Genomic DNA, 20,515 nt, shown 5'->3' with positions numbered 1-20,515 from the left:
TGTATTCTGTAGTTTGAATAGTCAAGTAGATGTTTGCCTGTATTTCTTGAATGAGAAACTGTCTTTAACTTTTTAAAATTTTCCTTTCACACCTGAATGAGAGTCAGTCAATCAACCAATATGTATTTCTTGGACCACTATCACAAAGCACTTTACAAGATAGTGAGGAACAATGCATGATACATTAAATACAATGAGTACAGGGCATACTACATTAAATACAAACAGTAAAAAACAATGCAAATACATTAAATACAGGCATAGTACATTAAATACAAGGCTAGGATGTGTCATACAGAATTGTACAAATAAGATTGAGTGAAAAACTTGAAATATCAATTTAAGACAACAACGAATAACATATATCAGGCTTAAAGAGCATGAAAGCAAGAGAGAACAAGTGTGTCTTGGGTCTTACTGATTTGAAGCGAGCAACTGTGGGAGCTACCCACACTAAAGCTAGAAGAGGGTTCCAGAGAGTATGTTCCATGAAACTAAAAGAACAATCTGCCGAGTGTGGTGCACTTTTGCTTGGGTATAACAAGTAAGCCAGAGTCAGAGGACCTCAGCTTATGTGGAGCGATATAGCCATTCTGCAGGTTGGAGAGATACTCTGGACCTGTGTGATGAAGGGACTTGTAGGCAAGCAGGAGAATTTTGAATGTAATCCTGAACTTTACAGGTAGCCAGTGCAGCTGGGTAAGACAGTAATGTGATCATGTTTTCTACATCTGATAAGTATCCTAGAAGTAACATTTTGAACCAGCTTTATGGCGCATGACGGAAGACCACCATAGAGAGAGTTGCAGTAGTCAAGTCAAGAGGAGATTAATGCATGATAGAGTATATCTGCATCTGGGAGGGAAAGGTAGGGGCGGACCTTTGAGATGTTTCGGAGGTGGTAGAAGCAGGGATCTGGGCACTAAAGGAGTGGTTACTATCCAGGAGTACACCAAGGCTTCGTACAGTGGGGGAAGGCAGCAGCAGACAGTTTCTGAGGTTCAAGGCAGCAGTATTGAGATTCTTGAGTTGAGTTTTCGATCTTACTAGAAGTAGTTCAGATTTGTTAGTCTTGAGCTTGTAACAACCAGCCTTTTAAGACAGAAGCCAAAACTAACAGATTTCAAAAACAGATAGCTAGACTGATTTAGATCGAATAATGGGACCAAAAGTTTGTGGGAGAGAGTGTTTTATCTTTAGTTACTTAACAATGCCAAAAAAAACTGTAGAGCAGTACAATGCATATCATATCCATGCAAAGAAAGCAATTATAGCCTTCAATTATTACCCTATAAGAAACTGTATTACAATGCAATGCATATAGAGTATACATATGTGCATTATGGAACCGAATGAAACAAAGACATATTATGGCAAAGATATAACAACATCTAAAATAACCTAATTAACAGTGGAGACTTCTAGTAAAATATTGCACACAAACATACATTTCTAAGCAAAAGCAAAAATAGTATTGATATAAGGGAAACCAGTCCATGTAAATGAATGCAGCTACAAAGTTCCTTATTGCAAAAGAAAAAAACAAACAAAAACAAACTTAATCATTCCTCTCTTGAAAAAACAAACTTGCAAAAAATGTATTTCAAGAAAAACAAAAAGCTCATAGTACTATGGAAAAAAAAAAAAAAAAAAATTGTAATCCAGCAATGTCCAGCATAAAAAAAAGGATTTAACAGACAGTCTCACCACTCCCCCCATGTGTCTGATGATCAGCTGCACGTTGTTCCTTGGTTGTAAATTGATCTCTGTCTTCTAAGTTTCAAACAGTGCAGATATTAAAAAAAAAAAAAAAACAGGTTAGCTCAGCAATGTTCCAGAAAAAAGACATTGTTTCTAAATACGCTTTATTACTCTAAAAGAAAAAAAAAAATCACAACAAACTTTTCTCTGCCTAACTTTTGCTTCCTGCAAACACACATCAGCTCTCTTTTCAGAACACTCCTCTATTTCTTGTAATACTTTCTTTTATCACCTGAAACCAGCTGGCTTCAATGAAGACAAATTACCGTAATTGGCACAGTAGAAGAGCTTTCAAACAGAAAAAATAATCATCCTAATACAATGAACCCTGAAAAAACCCCCTCAAGCCTGGACAACTAAACCAAACAGGCGATAAAAGTTATAAATAGGGCAGAAACAAACAATTTATTTTAACCTGGCCAGGTTTAATCCATCCTAATTAAAGAACAGAAAATGATGTAATTTTAACATCATTTAAGTGGCAGTTGCCACAAGCTGAAGAAAATTGGCAGACATTCAGTCTCGATGTATTGAATGCAAGCAGAGAGCCGGAAAATGTCAGAGGGACATCCAGGGTCTAGTTTTAGGTAGAGCTGGGTGTTGTCTGCATAGGAGTGAAACATGAGGCTATGTTGGCGGATGCGGTGACCCAAGGGAAGCATGCAGATGTTGAAGAGAAGAGGCCCAAAACAGACCCTTCAGGGACACCGCAAGTGACCGGATTTGCATCAGCCCTGCTTCCATCATAGAAAATGGACTGCATGCATCCAGATAGGTAAGAGAACAGCCAGGATTCCAGAGATCCCAGCATACTTCTGAAGGCAGTGCAGCAGTTAGGTCCAGGAGGACAAGGACAGATGGAGCATCAGCATTAAGCAGGAGATCATTTACAATCCAGAGCAGTGCAGTTTCAGAACTGTGATGCGGCCGAAAGCCAGACTGCAGAGATTCAAACTGATTGTTATCTGTGAGATGTTTTTTCAGCTGGCTGGCTACAGCTTTTTCAAGAAGTTTGGAGAGTCCAGGGACAGGTTGAGAAATGTGCATAATGGAAGGAGCAAGATCAGAGACACACAGACGGACAATATTTTTCAGCTAGGGGTCCAAGGGGCAACTGGCATTAGCTGATTTCAGCAGTATGCTGGAGATATCAGTAATAGAGAGAGGAGAAGAGGAGGAGAGAGTAGGAGGGGCAAACAGAGGTGAGTCAAGGTGGTCAAGTAATACACTGGGTGTGTGGTAGGAGAGCGTGGTGTCAATTTTGTTCTGAACGAAAGAGGAGAAATCATGACAGGTAAGAGAGGAGAATGAACAGGAGATGGATTTATCAGTGTTTGGATGCAGGATTTCGTCAATGGTTTTAAAGAAAATATTGAGTTTACCGTGTCCCATGGATATGATGGATATGTCCCATGGATATGGGTGCACGCCTGTAGCCACTGAGGTTATTGGTCCAGATCTCTCTGTGAACTGTTAGTTCAGACAACCTCCACTTGCACTCAAACTTGTGGCAGGTAGACAGGAGAGTAGCAGTCAGAGGGGAAGAAGAGACACATTTTGAAAGTATTATATGATTTAGATGATTCTTGGGATGGAAGGAAATAACAATATCAGTAGTAGCTGAAGGATAAGGAATATTTATATTGGCAGCGATTTAAGAAATGGTCAGAGAGATCTCTAAGACAGAGAGACAAACATCAAGACCATTGGTGATGAACAAATCCAGGTTGTGTCCACTGGTGTGAGTGGGGACATTCACAGATTGAGAGAGCCCAAGACAGTCCAGGAGCGTGACAAAGTCGGTCACTAGAGGGGAAGAAGGCAAGTCGACATGAATTATGAAATCACCTTAGAGTAGAATGTTGTCAGTTGAAGTGCAAATTGGGGAGAGGAATTCCACAAACTCTGCAAAGAAAGCAGAGTTGTTCTTTGGTGGACTATAGATAACAGCAAGGGTGAGGAACATGGGAGAGGGGATTTTGATAGCAGGATGCTCAAATAAAGAAAAGGTTGTCAAAGAGAAAGTTGTGGCAGCAAGCACAGAGTGCCCCCACTTCTGCCAGTGAGGCCTGACTTGTCGACTAGCCATTTGGGGTGGATAGATGTAGTGAGTGCTTGTCATTTACAGAGTGTCTTGTTTCTGCTAGGCAGAGAAGATCAGATTAGCATCAGTTATACATTTGATGAGAAATAGAGATTTGTTAGTCAGAGAACGCCAGTTGAAAAAGGAGAATTTACAATTTATAGCAGGCAGTACAGGGGAAGATGGAATTATTAGCAGTATCTGAAGCAGGTACTTACCAGTGTTCATTCTAGAATGGGGGAAAAAAGTGAGCACACTTTGTCCAGTGGATCCAGACGTTTACTGTCAGAGTAGGAATGAGGCCTCTAATAGCCATTGGGAGAGATTTGGAAAAGGTCCTAGCTCTACCTGTCCTCGATCTGACTGCCACCTCAGACTGCCCTTGGACGTGTGGCCCCTAGAAAGTCTGGCGATCTAAGACACTATTTGCCAAATTATATTATCCTGTAGGCCTAGAGCCGTTTACTTATCACAGTATTCTAATCAGCCTTACAATTCAACACAGCCCAGCACAGTTAACAAAACTTAATTACAGTTATTAAATGCAGGGATAGTTACAATCCACTTACCTGGTAATATGTTGATTCGCCCAGCAGCATGGCGCTCAGACAATGAGCATAGACACACAGCACGTGTGTCCTCGGTTAGAAAGTCAAACAAAGTCTTAAGCGTCCTGCGATCTTAAAAGTTCGTTTACATTATACGCTTATTTCAGTTAATCATAATTAAAAAAAAAATAAAAAATTGTTTCTGGGGATGGCTCGCCTGGTAAAAGCACAGCTGTGTAGTGTGCAGGGTGAGTCATACGGTGCAGGTTCCTGTCCTGGCTGTGCGGCATGTAATTCACTGTTGTGTCAATGAAGCAAGTCGGGTCGGTCCTACAAAGAGTGCAGAGAAAGTAGGAAGGAGTCTAATATGACCACAATATTAGTTGCGTTCATACATGTAAATGTAACTAATATCTGGTTTTGTAATATATTATATTAAGATAGTATATATATATATATATATATATATATATATATATATATATATATATATATAGTGATTAAAAAATCCTAGCCTGTGATTGGTTAAAACCTCATCATAGGAGGAAAATTCGATTGAACTATTTCCCCAACATCCTTACACAACCGGTGAATAGTCTTGGTCTGTCCATTTCAAAGGAACACCTTCCTCCCCTGCACTCTTCACAACAAGAGAAAATGGCTGAACACCGATTCTGTGAGTTAACAGAAAATGAATTACAAAACATACTACAAAAGAAAAATGCTCCAAACACTAAAATGGTGATTAAAATGTCACTGCTTTCTGACGTTTTGAAATTCAAACAAATTCAACTCAATGATGTAAACAAATATGACACACAGGATATACACTGGATTATGCAGCAGTCAGCAGTAGAACAGTATGAGCTGTTGGAAAGGCTGATTGCACATTGTGGGAGATCTGAATAGAGGTGTAGGACAGAAATATTTTAATTTAAAACCTGACACTTCGTTAAAGCACTATATTGGATCTGTCACAGAAATGTCCGGTCTTCAAATTGTACTTAGGCTACTACAGTACTTTGCATGCGAAAATATCCTGCGTTTTCCGAAAACTTCAATTCATGTATACAGTTGAATTCTAATTAGATTTTCTATCGTTAATCATGTAAACACAGAAATGAATAAGGTTAAGCAATGTAGACTAATAGAAGCATTAGAACATTAGTACATGCAGATTGGCAAGAGGAGTAGAAATAGCAGCATTAAATAGTCATCAGTAGTGATGTTAGGCAATGTAGAGTAATAGTCATAGCAGCATGAGTACCTACAGAATTAGTAGTATTGCACACATTATTATATTGCACAATTAGTGAACCAATTAAATATATATATATATGTTATGTTGCACAATTAGTTGTATATTGCACCCAATAAATAAATGTATATAATATGATTCATCTCAAGCATAGACAATCAAAATTACTGACAACTCAAGGTGGTCAAATAATAGAACATGATGTAGGAACAATTCAATAATTGATAATTTAATATCTGGGTTGATTAGTTCTCTTACAAACAATATTTAAATTGACATGTTCTAAAGATCGAGGATTTACTATGAGCACACATTCACGTGCAGACACAAGGAGTGGTTAATCAATAGTAGTGTTTTATTAAGTACACAAATAATAAACAGAAATCAGAAAAGTTATAAAGTAAATCTCTTAGTCTCGAAGCACAAAACACAATTCAAAAACCTCACTGCACTCATGCTTCACTAGCAGGCAGTTGCAATATGACACGCAGGCTGTGTGACGTAGCTAGTCACTCGCTCACACACAGATGCCCACATTCAATCACAGAGTACATCTGAGATAATGCAGACAATCTTAAGAATATATCACTGTAGCAGGGGGAGATCTGTGCTGACTCTGCTGGCGTGTTCACAGGGCTGCAGGAAGAGGACGGCAGTCGTCTAACAACCGCCTGTGAGTCATGGCAGTGACACGGGGAGGTGGGAAAGTGGGTGTGTGGACTTTCCCCCTCTCTGAATGGCTGAGAGGCGAGTCTTGGGAGATTGTTGGCCTTATAAAATAATGCTCTGCTGTTTCCTCAGGTCTGCCCTTTAAACGCGCCGAGAGTGCGGAAGCGCTGGTCGAGGACCGAGAACCAGTCGGGAGAAACCGACACCGAAACTGAGTGTGTCAGAGCGAGATAGTGAGAGTAGCAGACCCCGGAGTATTGTAATGGAGCAGGCTAGTTAGCCAGCAGTGTAGGACGGTGATCCAGGTCGCACGGGTAGCAGTGACTGGGATATAGCTGTCAAGTGCAGCACCTTTTCTTTGTAGTTTTGTTACTGTTTTATTTTCCCTGTTTCTTTGTGCCTTCTGTTTTGAATTATTGTATTTATTGCGCCGGTATTGTGTACCATTGCTTGGTATGCCCGTGGTTCTGTTTACCATCGTTGGTAAATCACAGCGCCATCTGCGGGATAAAAAAAATAAATAGCACCCTGAAATAAAACTGGGCACCTGTGCGGTGTTGCCAAATTCACCTGTCTGTCTCCTGTGTCAGTGAATTACCCACCACCCTTCCACAATCACATTAAGCTTATTAATGGTGTATAGATTAAGTATATGGCAAGTTTACTTTTAACCCTTTGCCGCCTAATCAGAATTCCCATATCTGGACATGCACAAAAAATGCCCCAGACAGCACCATCTTATGTACTTAGTCAAGTCTTATGCAAAATCGTACATTGAAAATGTACAAACAAGTGAAAATGCAGTTGTTTTTTTTTATTATTATTATTATTATTATTATTATTATTATTATTATTATTATTATTATTAATAAAAGTATTTTTCTTACATTTAATAAAGTGCATGAAAAGCACATTCTTTATTTTCAGCATCCACTGTAAAATAAATAAGCATGCAGCAAACACTAACCGTATTACTATATTATTAAATGCAAACGTTATAGAAAAAAAGTTTAGTGTTTTTTACCACAAATAGTAAAAACAAGTATGAAAACAAGTTATTTTATGTAAAACAGAATAACATAGCCTGCATGTTGTGACCACAGCAAGTAAAAAATAAAGAAAAGTATATAGAATGTATACAGCAGAAAAAAAACAGTCAATAGAAAAAAATAACTACGATGATAAAGCAATACATGTAATACAAAGTAAATACAAACCAGTTTTGCTTGTAAAACACAATAAAGTTATTGCAGTCAGTGCAAGCAAATAATGTACAGTCACCTGGCATATCTCGAACTTCCTATATAACTCGGCTTCAGAGTTGGCGCTGACGATCGCATTTCCTGTACACGACTTTCTTGAAGTGTATCATATAGGATTTACTCAATAACAAGCTTCAGAAAGACTGGTTTGATTACCACACGGCTTATTATTGCTGTGAGACATCACAAAACACAGGGCGCGTCATTAGTCAAAAATGCACGATATTAGAACAGTCCGGCGGCAAAGGGTTAAAGAAATTCTTTATTCATATAACAATATGAGGTAGCTTACTTATAGTTACTTCATCAAGTTTCACTAAAAGTTATTTCACACGCAAAGTGTGCAAACTAAATAATTAACAGTTCATTTCTATGTGAATGTGTTAGAATTAATTCATTTAGTTCCATGAAAGGAAAATGCAACTGGAATTATACTCAACGGTCCCTTGAAGGTTAGACTTTTGGTCCACTGGTTTGGAAACTCAATCTGTTGAAGTGTCCAATACAGAACTGTCCTCTCAGCAACAGTCTTCAGGCCTACGTTGGATCAAACTTGGCAACAAGGTTTCAATTCTCGATAGAATCAACAAACAGCTGTAACAAAGTCTTCAGTCCTCGTATAGGATCCCCCAGTAGCAGCACCCTGAATCTTTTACTACGCAGGTAGCAGGGCACAGTTTCTTTTGGATGCTGTGGTTTTAGGTGTATAGCAGACCCAGACTGGTTTGTCTGATATGTCACTGTAAGTTTTACGGCACTCTTCTCGCCGGGTCTCGTTGCTTGTGGTAGTTGACTCGCTTGCAGCTTGCTTCCTCATCTTGGGTCCGTTTTTAGTCCCGGAGTTGCAGCTTTGCTTAGCACCTTGTTTAGCATTCGATGTATAGTGCAAAATGTTCAATTTCGCTTTGGTTTTTAGTCTCTTCACACTGCTGAGTAGCCACGTTCATGAGATAATTTGTGTATCTTGCCTTTTTAACGAATCTTTGAGATTTCCCCTTTGTCTGCTTCCTTTCGTCCAGCAGCTTGTTGTTGCAGTTGGGACTTGTAGACATCTATAATTTGCCTTCCTTGCACCAAACCACTTGTGTTTGCAGTTTTGCAGTCTCTTCACTGTCCTTTCAGCCTCACCGAGTCCAGATACCCCCCTCCTAGCCCTGGTCATCTTCAGTTAAGTATTCCTGCCAGGAACCAAGGGGCCCTTTTTCCCCCAAGACACATCAGTTTCATTAATTAGTCCAGTTATAGCATTAATACATGTACACATATTATCATATTCAGGGAATATATCCTACAGTGATCAGAAAGATTAACATTTTTATTTTAACAGTTATTTCTTTATTTAAAGAACTTGCAGCTAATATATTTTATAGACCAACACATTTACCGATCGTCACAAACGGACAACCGCATAACTTTCAGACATGCAGAGTAATTTAAATTTGAAAACCTCAAACCGTCAAAATGACCGCTGTTGCGGTTCAAGTGTTAATAAAGAAAACAAAGCTAAACATAAAAGTTTGCCACATAATCTCCAGGAACATCCTACTCTATGCAAACCCTCACTATATGTTTGGGATTAACAGCCCCTAAACTGACATACTTTGGGCTTCCGGAGGTCCGGCCTTATTACAGCGACTCCTGCCTCTTCAAACGGCCTTTCCAAATTGTCACGGTTTGGTAGTGCCTTCACTAGTACCATCTTGCAGTGGAAGGGTTCCATAGTAGTTAATCCTGCGGAGCGGACACTCTCCTGGGTTGTGGTCATGTGCAGGGGTAGAAGCTCCCAGGGTTAGTACTGGCTCCATAGCTTGAGCTTCTGGGTTGATACGAGTCTGCAACACAAAAACGAAAAAAAAAAAAACGCAGTAATCTTTCCCTCAGGGCCCGAGCTGTAGCACAATCACTTTTTGAGCTGCACGCAGCCTCCCTGGGCACGCTCCCAGCCAATTCGGACCTCCCGATCAACTCAGTGCTGGAATAACCTACCTGCTCAATTACTTAGCAACGCATCTCCTGTTGTGTGTCCTAGCTGCTTCGATAAAGGCAATTCAACCAAGAACCAGTGACAACGTCTCACTGTCACAGGTGCCAACTTCAAAATCTAACTGCACACTTCACTTTGACCTGTGACCTAAGAGATCTGCCTGATGATAAAGACCTAATTCTAAATGTACCCTGTGATTTTTTAGCTCAAGTTCTATGTTGGGTAAGGTACAATTGACCTTTTCCTGCCAGTGTATTGTTTTGTTGTTTTTTGCCACTACAGAAAATGGGTTTTGCTGAATAAACAGTTTGACTGTCAATAATTTGTGTCAAATGACGTCACGAATGTTGAGAATTTTTATATATACAGGCAGTAATGTCTTTACAGTATTTATACTATCTTACAACAGATTTGCTATTGACTTTCTACGGCATGTGTACAAATGTTATAAAAATGCCTTAACTTAGTTAAAACATTATATTTTGTGTTTAGGAAATGGAGGGAAAGGAGGATGCAAAATTAAACAAGGGCTGTCAAATCCCAGTGGAACTCCAAGCAAAAGATTGCCTTCTGAAGCAGAGGTGTCACCAATGAAAAAGAGGAGGAAGAAGAGTGATGAAAACAAGCAAGCAAAATTGAGGGTAAGGTTTGTAATTAATCTAAACCATTTTCCCAAGGAGTTTTAAGTAATGTTCATCTCTTGAAGTAAACACTGGAACCTTCATCTAGAAACCTTTGTGTGTGTATGTCCTCTTTGAATTAAAGATCTTGCACTCAAAGGAACATGTTAAAATAAAAGGTTTGACTTGCTCTTTGATGTCACTTCTAATTAGTGGCCAATATGATAAACATATTAATGAGAGCCTTGCAGTCTTCAGCATAAATAACATCTGTTGTTTTTTTGTTTCATGTCTATTTTGATGCTTGGATTATTAATATTTTAACACAGTTGCCTTTTAAAATGTGTAAGGTTTATCAAGCAGCCCGTTCCTCTTCCTTAAATATTTCTGACCTGTAATGCACTCATTTGTTAATTTTAATTTACAGAAGCAAAGATATGCAACATGAGTGCAATAGCTTATAAAATCTTGATAAAATATCAAATTTATGTATTCAGTGTAGAGTAAGCATTCAAATCTATTAAGAGGGAACTAACTATATATATATATATATATATATATATATATATATATATATATATATATATATATATATATATATATATATAACAATTTAAAAAAAACATCAAAACCTGCCTTAAAATAAGGGGCAAACTGCAAAAAGGATTATGTGTGTTATTTTCCAGTAAGTTAAGTTCAGATCATAATGATACAATATCCCATTGAGTTATGTACATCTGATACAGGTCTCTTTCAGTATATCACTTTTTATTTAATTGTTCTACTGCTGTATTATTAATTGAGTAATGTTGCAACCTAATTGACAGCAGATAATATTGCAGGGTATGTGTAACACGGTATTATGGTAATGGTATATATAAAAAACTAAAAATTAAAACTAAAAAAAAACATATGGGTGCTCCCGAGTGGCGCATCCGGTAAAGGCATTCCGCCCAGAGATCGCCAGTTCGAATCTGAGCTATGCCACTGCTAAACTTGGACAGGAGTTCCCAGGGGGCAGCGTACAACTGGCCAAGCGCTGCCCGGGCAGGGTAGGGGTTAGGTCGGCTGGGGAGTCCTTGGATCACCGCACACCAGCAATCCCTGAGGCTGGCAGGGCGTCTGAATAAAAATTATTGTTAAAAAAAATATATAAAGAAAATAAATAAATACAAAGCACAAAAAGCATGCTGGCTTTAAGAATAAAGTGTGCCATATTTAAGCAGAAGGAAACACTTTACAGTTCTCTTTTTTTTTTTTTTTTTTTTTTTTTGTCATATGTAGGCAAAACACAGCTTGATGACATATTAAAAGCAAAGGTGTGTATCTGCTATCCCTAAGGTTCTAGGTTGTGGAAGGGATGTCATTTGACGTCCACTTTAGGGCCTCATAACTCGGTAACTGTTTACCCTGTGACAATGACATTGCACAGGGGGTTATTTTCAAAGGAGATCCACTGAAGGATATTTCAACTGTTTTTTCGGCATCTCAGTTTTTTCTGCAGAAAACATGGTGGGAATCTATCCACAAGTTTGATTAATTCATTATTTAGACACTTTCTTTTTGGTGGAATATATCATGATCTAATAATCCTTTTTCACTTTAAACTTTCACTAGCTTGCTTTATGCCTGCTTCAGAATGATCAATACTTATATATCTGCCAGTATAAAAAAGTTACAGCACTTCTGATCCAGTCACCCTGACCTTCGTCGGTCGTAGTTATTTTACAGCATGGTGAAGGGATTTGGTGACACGCGAAAAGCAGGGTAGGTACTGTCATTATAAACTACATTTCTAAATGTTATTGTTAATGTTTCTATAGTTTATATAATGCTCTTAAAATGTGTAGGTGTATTCAATTTCCTAGCTGCTGCCTTGTTGGTTTTACATGTCATGTTTTAAAAAGCATGTGATTTTAAATTTAGAAAGCATTATTCATAATGTGTTTTTTTGGGGTTTTTTTTTTTACTAATATAAACACCCGTCTTTCACATGAATTTCCAAAGTTAAAAGCATGCTGATGGACTGCAATTTACTAAAATACTTTTATCCTTGAATAAATTAGAAAAAACGTCTTGACGAATTAGTCCTAAATCCTAAGAGCTTTCTTTGCAGCCACTTCACATATTTAATACTCTAGGTAAAAAAATAAATAAATAAGAATTTAAAACATTCTTAGACTGAGTTGGGTTTTAGTCTTTTCTTTGTGCAAAGAACTGTACTTTTTTGTAGGTTGCTCACAAAATAATGTTTTATATTAAAATGGCAACAAATGTTTAAATTAAAGAAAGCTTTGTGTGGGTTGCCTTATTCTGTAAAAAAAAAATAAAAAAAAAAAAGTGTTGTGTACTAGCTGCCTTTTATTAAAATTAATGTATTTATTGTTTCTAGATAGATTTAGAGCATTTACAGCCAGCTGGGAGGTGTTGGGCTTTACAGCTCAGCATATCAAGTTCCAGGAAAAAAAACAAATACATTTGTTAGCACTTTCCTGTTAATCCACAATGAAAAGTATGAATTATCACATTTTCACATACCGTAAAACTTCAAATAATTGCCTGGTCTCAAATAATCACGTCTCCAATACCCGCTTGTTCTGCTGGCAAATACTGTAAATAAACAGCGGGTCTCTGTTAAACGCCAGGTCTCTGTCATTGCTGTTGAAGCTGAGGAAGATGAGGAGGAGCTTGAGTGTAATCAACTGCTAATAAGTGACAGCGATAAAAGTGACTCAGATGATTAATAAATAATTAATAGAAAATGTAAAAGTAGGCCTACATGTAATTCATATTTGTTTAAGTATAGAAAATGGCTATTATTCCCCACAAACTTTGCTTTTGTGACCAGGACAGTGATATTTCAAAATATGACTATTTCCAATGGGAAAACGGGCATGTGTGTGTCTTTTCGTTCACATAAAGTCAGAAAAAAACAACATATGAATCCAAATTAACATGTATTTATACTAAAGTAATACAAAAATGACTACAAAAGATTTAGAAGCGAGTAGTTTTTCGAGATTTACGATTATACTGTAAATACATGTTAATTTGGATTCATATGTTGTTTTCTTCTGACTTTATGTGAACGAAAAGACACACATTTTTTTGGTAAATGTCAGTACATTTGCCAGTATATTATATTATATTAATGACAATTTACATTTGCTACAAACAATCTGTTAAGATTACACTGTTGCATTGTCCTGAGATTTAGAGATTTTTGTTAAGGATATGTAAAAAACAAGACAGTATATGTATGTATATGTAATAGAATATGTTTGTATTTGCTTTTTGACTCGTTTTTTCCCCTGCTGTTTTGGGACAGGTTTCAGTTGTGCTTATATAGTATTGCTAACACATTTGGAACTATTGTTTTGGCCGATTACACAGCTTAAGTGCTTATTACTTATTAATTTAAAGCTCCTAAAAACGCAGAGAATTTTGCATGAAATGCGATCCACCGGCATATAAAACGGCGGTTCACTTTAGAAAATAGGAGGATTTTTTTCCGCCAAAAATGAAGCCCTTTTCCAAAATCAGGGGCCATAGTGAAAGTGATAACTGCAGTGGTTCAGTTGGCATTTTTATTGCCACCTTTGCAATTTTTTCTACATTTTCCTGAATTGCATTATCACTAATAGGTAATTGATTGACACATTACTAAACAGGCAGCTCTGTGTGCAGTGAATACCGAGAAAATGTCTTGAACACTTTAAAATAACTGACTTTTTAAACATGGCCCCGTTTTCAGTGTTTTTTTTTTTTTTCATCTGTCACTGCCATCCCCCAACTATAGGCCCTTAACTTTCAAAATTATGAGAGTTAAGAGCTAATATTTCATGATTCTTCCTAAAACACTTCCAGGTACTTCCAAGTAAGACGTCAAGAATCTGAGACAATGAGGTGGGAGATCCTAAAATGTAATCACTTTGGTGTGGAATGACCATCTAGAGACTCTTCTACTGTAATTTAAATTTGAGTCAGACCAATTCAAACCAGGGACCAAGACAAACATGCACAGCACTTGCTAAAGATAAAATACAATAAGGTGTGAATAATACTCACTATACACAACAATCACTAGCTCTTTGAGTCTAAATACACACTTTAAACAAATTTTGCATTGTTCTGAATTTTTTGTAGTATTGACAGCAAGCATTAGTGCTGAATGTCTATTTATTTATTTATTTATTTGTTGCATTCATATATTGTTTTTTATACAAAAGTATTGCAAAGCATGTACAGAATGTCACACACACAGCTGCCATAATCAGACTATTTAAATAACACATTTAAATAACAGTATACACATAATACAAAAACAGCAATTTTAAAGTTACATTAAAACCCACTAAGACAAGAAAGCTATTTTATAAAAGTGCATTTTTAGTCTTGACTTAAAAACTGTAATGATCCCAGCTTCCCTGACAAATGAAGGCACAGCATTCTATAATTTTGGAACTTTACAAGAAAAAGCCCTACCTTCCGTGTTGCTTTTGTTGACCCTAGGAATAACCAGCAACCCTGCATCTTGTGATCTCAGAGTGTGGTTTTTGGAAGATACAGGGTCAGTAACTCCTGCAAATAACTAGGTGCTAATCCATTCAAGGTCTTGTAAGTTAACCGCAACATCTTAAAATGACTTCTATACTGCACAGGCAGCCAGTGTGAAGAGGCCAAAACAGGGTTACAGTTTTAGTCAGAATTCTAGCAGCGGTATGCTGAACAAGCTGCAAGTGGGATACCACATGTTTTTTGACACCAGAAAAAAGTGCATTACAATAATCAATTCTAGATGAAACAAATGTATGCATTAGTCTCTCGGCATCAGATACGGAAATGATTGATCAGTATCAAAGATGACCTCCAAATTCTTTAATTTGTTTAAGTTTTGATGTGAGACTGCAAGGGTCGAGCACATGTAGTCCCACATGTCCTTATAGTTGGTTCTGTGAGCCCACTAGCATAGCATCTGTTTTATTTGAATTCAATATTAAAAAATGCTCTGACATCTGATGGGTGATATCTGTAAGGCAAGTAGCTAATAACACCCAGGCAGAAGAAATTCCTTGCTTTAGGGACAAATATACCTGGGTATCACCAGCATAGCAATGGAAGTTCACTCTGTGTCTGCGGATATACTGAAAACAACCAGGGACCTAGAATGGAGCCCTGTGGAACACCAAAGACAACTTCTGATGATGACGATTTTTTTACCTCCCCAATAGAGACAAACTGAAACCTATCAGAAAGACTTGCTTTCAGGATGATTCAGTAGGATGGAATTGTCTACAGTATCAAAGGCAGCACTTCGATCTAGAATTAAAACTGATGGAAAGCCCAAGTCAGAGCTTATCAGCAGATCATTCACAACTCTGAGAAGGGCTGTCTCGGTGCTATCTGCAGAATGAAAACCAGACTGAAACTTCTCAAATATACCATTAAGATTTAGACATTTTTGTAATTGAATTGCAACAACTCTGTCTAGAACCTTATCTAAGAATGGTATGTTGGAGATTGGTCTATAGTTAATGAGGAATTTAGGGTCCAAATTGTGTTTCTTAAGCATATGCTTTATCACAGCTACCTTAAGTGCTGAGGAAACTATAACTATACAGGAAGAAAGTGAGTAATACCAAGAAATTGTGCTTGAGTCCTCCTTAATAGAAGGTGTCTGTGGAATCTCATTTCTGATGTCCAGTATTTTATTTTTAATTTAAGAAGTAATTGCAGCTGTGAGAGGAGCCAATGTCAAGGGTAGGATTATTAGGGGAAGGATTAATTCATGTATCAAGGGTAGAAAAAAAGAAATCTAGGATTATTTTTATTTGTTTATATGCACTTCAGAAACACCTTGCTTTTCACAACCTTCATTTAAATATTTGTATGGATTTTCAACTGTTTGTTCAAGTGAAAGACTTGAGAAAACTGGGTTGCAAAAATATTTTAAGCTGTAAAGAGATTTACAAAGATTACGTGAACAGTGGTTTGGGGTACTTTTGCTAAAGCATCAAAATGTCATACTTTAGTTCACGCCAGACAGCAGGGACTGTGGTAACATGATTCCATCTTTTTTTTGTCTGCAAATGGGTCTGCCTCAATATGATGGTAAACATCACATTTCAAAAGTAGATGAAGGTTGCTTTACAAGTGTTCTTATTACTTTTTTTGTTTTCTGGAAACCATATGTCTGAGAAATTGGCTTCCAATGAATGCAGTGAGTGTGTAGCACATTTAATGCATGCACATATATATATATATATATAGACACACATACACACACACACAGAGTATGTCAGGATAATACTGCCCCATGTCAGGTCACATCTAGAATATGCTCATGTCAAAAACAGTCAGGTAATGGCAGTTTTAAAGTATGCATGGTTGTGTTCCCTTTTCATACTACAATTAAGACAGGAAATATGATCCCAGATTCTGTCAAATAAAAACATAATATATTACTTACCCATAAGCAAAGTGCAGATTTAACAACATTTCACTTGCATGTTGACAACTTATTTCCTTTTAGTTGTTTTGTTGAAAATTGAATGCGGTTGTTTCATTAATGCAATATGTTTTATACCTCTGGAGCTTTTATAGTATGTGCGTAGGTTTATGTTAGAAATTGATTGATGTAACATGACTGAGTGGAGTGGGGGGGGGGGGGGGGCGGAACAACTACCAGTTACTGAGGTATTGAAAGGATATATTCATGTTAGGAGCTCTTTAAAAGAAATTAAGCAACACAAAAAATAAAATAAAACTAAACTAAATTGCTATTTGACAAATAGCTATGAAATGTAACTAGTATGAAATAAAATTAGCTGTTTCTTCAATGCACATGTGCGTGTTTTATGTTGCATGTGGTGTGTTATTATTGGTGTATGTATATTGGTGCACGGGGCATAAATGGGGATATGTAGCACAGGTAATGTATTGTATATTTGTGTTTAGGCACAGGGATTGCACAGTGACTTCATGTGCAGATTAAAATGGGTATACTGTATGTATGGGGGCACGGGAAGTGCATAATTAGTTCACGTGTAGACTGCCGAGACTCAAGTTGAATGATTGATTAGCAATAGAGTCTTGGTACAGCTGCATAAAAGAGCCAGTGTTTCACACACATGGGGTTTGGGTGTTCAGGGCAAAAGGACGGGGGAGAGAGAGTAAAATTAAAACTAAAAAGCAATTGCTACTTGTGCACGATGCTGGTTTAGTGTTCGTCCACTGTTTGTTTGTTTGTTTGTTTGTCTATTTGTTTTGGCCAACGTACCATTTTGTTTTGTGTGCAGTGTTTTGTTATATTCAGCTGTTTTATTTATTATTTTCAGTAAACCGTCACAACAGCTCATTTACTCGCAGTACTGTTGTCATTACTTCCTGACCTGACATCACAACCAGCCAGCATGTTCACACGTGGTGTCAGAGAAGTGGGAAACAGTGCCTCCACACTCACTTGGACACAGCTGCAGCAGAATCCTTAATCCATGTTTTTGTTACGTCAAGGTTGGATTACTGCAATGCTCTTTTTGCCAGGCTTCCAAAAACTTCTATAGCTAAGCTTCAATTGATTCATAACTCTGCGGCTAGAATCTTGACACGTTCCAGGATGCGACTGTTAGGCCTCCTTAGGCTTTCTGTAACTCAAAAAATAGAGTACAAGGTAATTCTGCTTACTTAAAAGGCTTTGCATGGCCTGGCTTCTTTCTATTTGTCTGAACTTATAGAGCATTATGTCCCAAATCGATCACTGCGCTCTGTTGATGCGTACTTTGTGTACCTTCTTTTCGGACAGTTACTTTTGGTACGCTCTTCCCAGAGATATCAGGAGTGTTCCCACAATCTCTTTGTTTAAAATTAGACTGAAGACGTTTCTGTTCGACCAGGCTTATAATTAGGTATTTTCTTGTTTTTAAGTAGATTTTGTGAAGCTCCTTGAGGCATTTTATTAACCCTTTGCAGTCCATTTATTCAGCACTTGTCAGGCGCGTCAGGTCCAATTTATTTTTACACGTGCTGTTATATTTTACACGTGCTGTTTGAAATATTGTTAATCAGAGTAAAACAGGTTTAAAAGGCACTGAATCGCAAAAGCACACTCAGTACTGCATCTCCAGCCAAGCCCCACCCCTTGTTCGCTGTATTTTTCACATACCTCTTTATAGACATGCATACTGATAAATCCTCTCCTGATCACTTGTTTTATCACCAAACTCCTCAATAATGGGATCCAAGTAATTATTGTATGACTATAACATCTCAAAAAGCTCAGCAAATGTCTGTGATATTCTTTGAGCGCTGGATGCAGAAGCAGCTATATCCTTTGTTTATGTCCGTGTTATCTATGTGGTGTATGGAGCTATCAGATAAACCCTTTTTTTTGTCTCCTATCAGTCTTACTTGGCCATTTAAAGGTTTTCTTGGCTTTTTTCCGGCAAAAAACGACTAGTGCTTTACGTCTTTTTGATGATGTCGGACAGGGTCCGACATTGGACTGGAAAGGGAAAATTGTAATGTCCGACCAGTGACATAGGACTGCAAAGGGTTAAGTAGAAAAAATATATGATTGATTGATAATAAAATTCTGATGAAGTTCAGTTTCATGGTAGTGACTGATGATATGTTGCTGATTTTTGTATTGGCTGGCACAGCCGACACTGAAGTAATCAGTCTTCCTTAAGTGGGGTAGTTTTTACTTAAGTTTGAGGAGGAGTTTTGATTGAAAGGCGAGCATTGGAAACAAAAAAAAAAATAAAAATGGCCAGTACTAAAAACCTAGAACAAAGGTTCAAGTAAGCATTGACCATTAAGGACACACAATGCCTACATAGATTTATCCCCATTTCCAAGACTCAGCTTCAAGCTTTTTCCTCTATTGTTTTAGAATATTATGAGATGGGTTAGATGAGGAGGCTTTGTTGAATCATACATCTAAGCAGGTACATAAACAACTTAGAGAATTTGATATCAAACCCAGGGGAAAATATGTGTGCCTGGCCTCTTTCCGGGGCCATATTGAAAAGGCCTTCTTATTAATTATAACTAAGTTTTAATTTATAAAAAGCCTGTATTTTAATTATGTGATTACTAGGCAAACCCAGTTCTAGTTTAATAAATTTAATATTCATGTTTGCAGGTTGCCTCTTCTTCAGCTGCTACCAATAAGGAGGAAACAGCTTATGAGGAACACCCTGGTGCTTCAGTGCACAAGGCCGTCTGGAAGCTCAGTGATGATGAGTCTGCAGAGAGCCCTACAGTGCAGGCCAGGCCGCCTGCTGAATTTAATGACGGGGAAATGAGTGGTAATGAGGAGGAAGCCCCTTCCCAGAGACAAAAGACACAGCAGGACAGCCCTGTGCAATCAGAAACGTCCTGCAGGGAGACGGAGAAGCTCAGTGAAAGGCAGAGTCCAGAGACCAAAGCCTCGGGTTCGTCTGGGAGCAAAGACACAGCACAGGCTAATGCAGGAAAAAGCCAGAAAAGAAACCCATGTATGTACGGCAAGGGCTGCTACAGGTAAACAGAATGTTTAACTTTTTCGCTCATAAATGGGAGCAAATACATTTTACATGTATGCTAAATAAGAGGGAGAAAGTTATGCAAGGGAATTCACTAAAGACACCACAAAAATTGAAAAACGCCTAACAGAATCTTGAGATTAACTTTTTGTATTTTAGGCACAGGGCTACCAACTAGAGCCAACTAAAAAAAAAATAGTTTACACAATAGTTACTAGTTAGTTAGCTTTCCATCTCTTATGGCTTCGCTTCCGAGCTTATAATGCAGTTTATAGTTTCTTTCACTAGTCTTTTATAGTGCTAACCAGGGTAAGGAAGGTATGTAAATTGATTTTAAAGCATTTAGTACTCCTTTAACTTAGGTTGTACAACAACCATTGCTCTTCCATGGTTTTCTATAGAATAATGGAATGGCTAACAGTTAGACCAGTTAGTGACATGAAAAAAAAAAATGCTGATTTTTAAATTCATCACACAGACGCTCAAACCCTGCGCTCAAAAAGCAATGCTTATTTTATTGACTTGGGAGTTCCATTAATATCTTGTAACACACCACAGCACTGACATTAGCCATTAAACTCAGTGCGACCAGGTAACAACCTATTGCAAATGTGCAAAGGATCAAAAGTCAAATGGTTTCAGTATGAGCAAACAAATTAAATGATTGCAATGCACTTACAGCATAACAATGCTTTGAAATAATTTTTCATTAAACTTTCACTGAAAAAATATACCTCTGAGTTCACAAAGATCACATGCAATTTAACTGAAAAAATAGTAATTAAACTGAAGAACAGAGCTGAACA

General features: G+C 37.6%; 1 protein-coding gene across 1 annotated transcript in view; it reads left to right on the top strand.

Moving 5' to 3' along the window:
* Positions 1–20,515, top strand: part of aplf (aprataxin and PNKP like factor) — a 90,212-nt gene that overhangs the window by 51,308 nt on the left and 18,389 nt on the right. Inside the window, exons 6-7 of the mRNA XM_041252944.1 lie at positions 10,058–10,206; positions 19,328–19,707. Of these exons, the coding sequence (XP_041108878.1) occupies positions 10,058–10,206; positions 19,328–19,707 (529 nt within the window). The remainder of the gene's footprint in view (positions 1–10,057; positions 10,207–19,327; positions 19,708–20,515) is intronic.

This window comes from Polyodon spathula, chromosome 6 (assembly GCF_017654505.1).
Source record: "Polyodon spathula isolate WHYD16114869_AA chromosome 6, ASM1765450v1, whole genome shotgun sequence".
NCBI lineage: Eukaryota > Metazoa > Chordata > Actinopteri > Acipenseriformes > Polyodontidae > Polyodon > Polyodon spathula.
The sequence above is the reverse complement of the archived record's forward strand: the minus strand, read 5'-3'. Positions and strand labels throughout refer to the sequence as shown.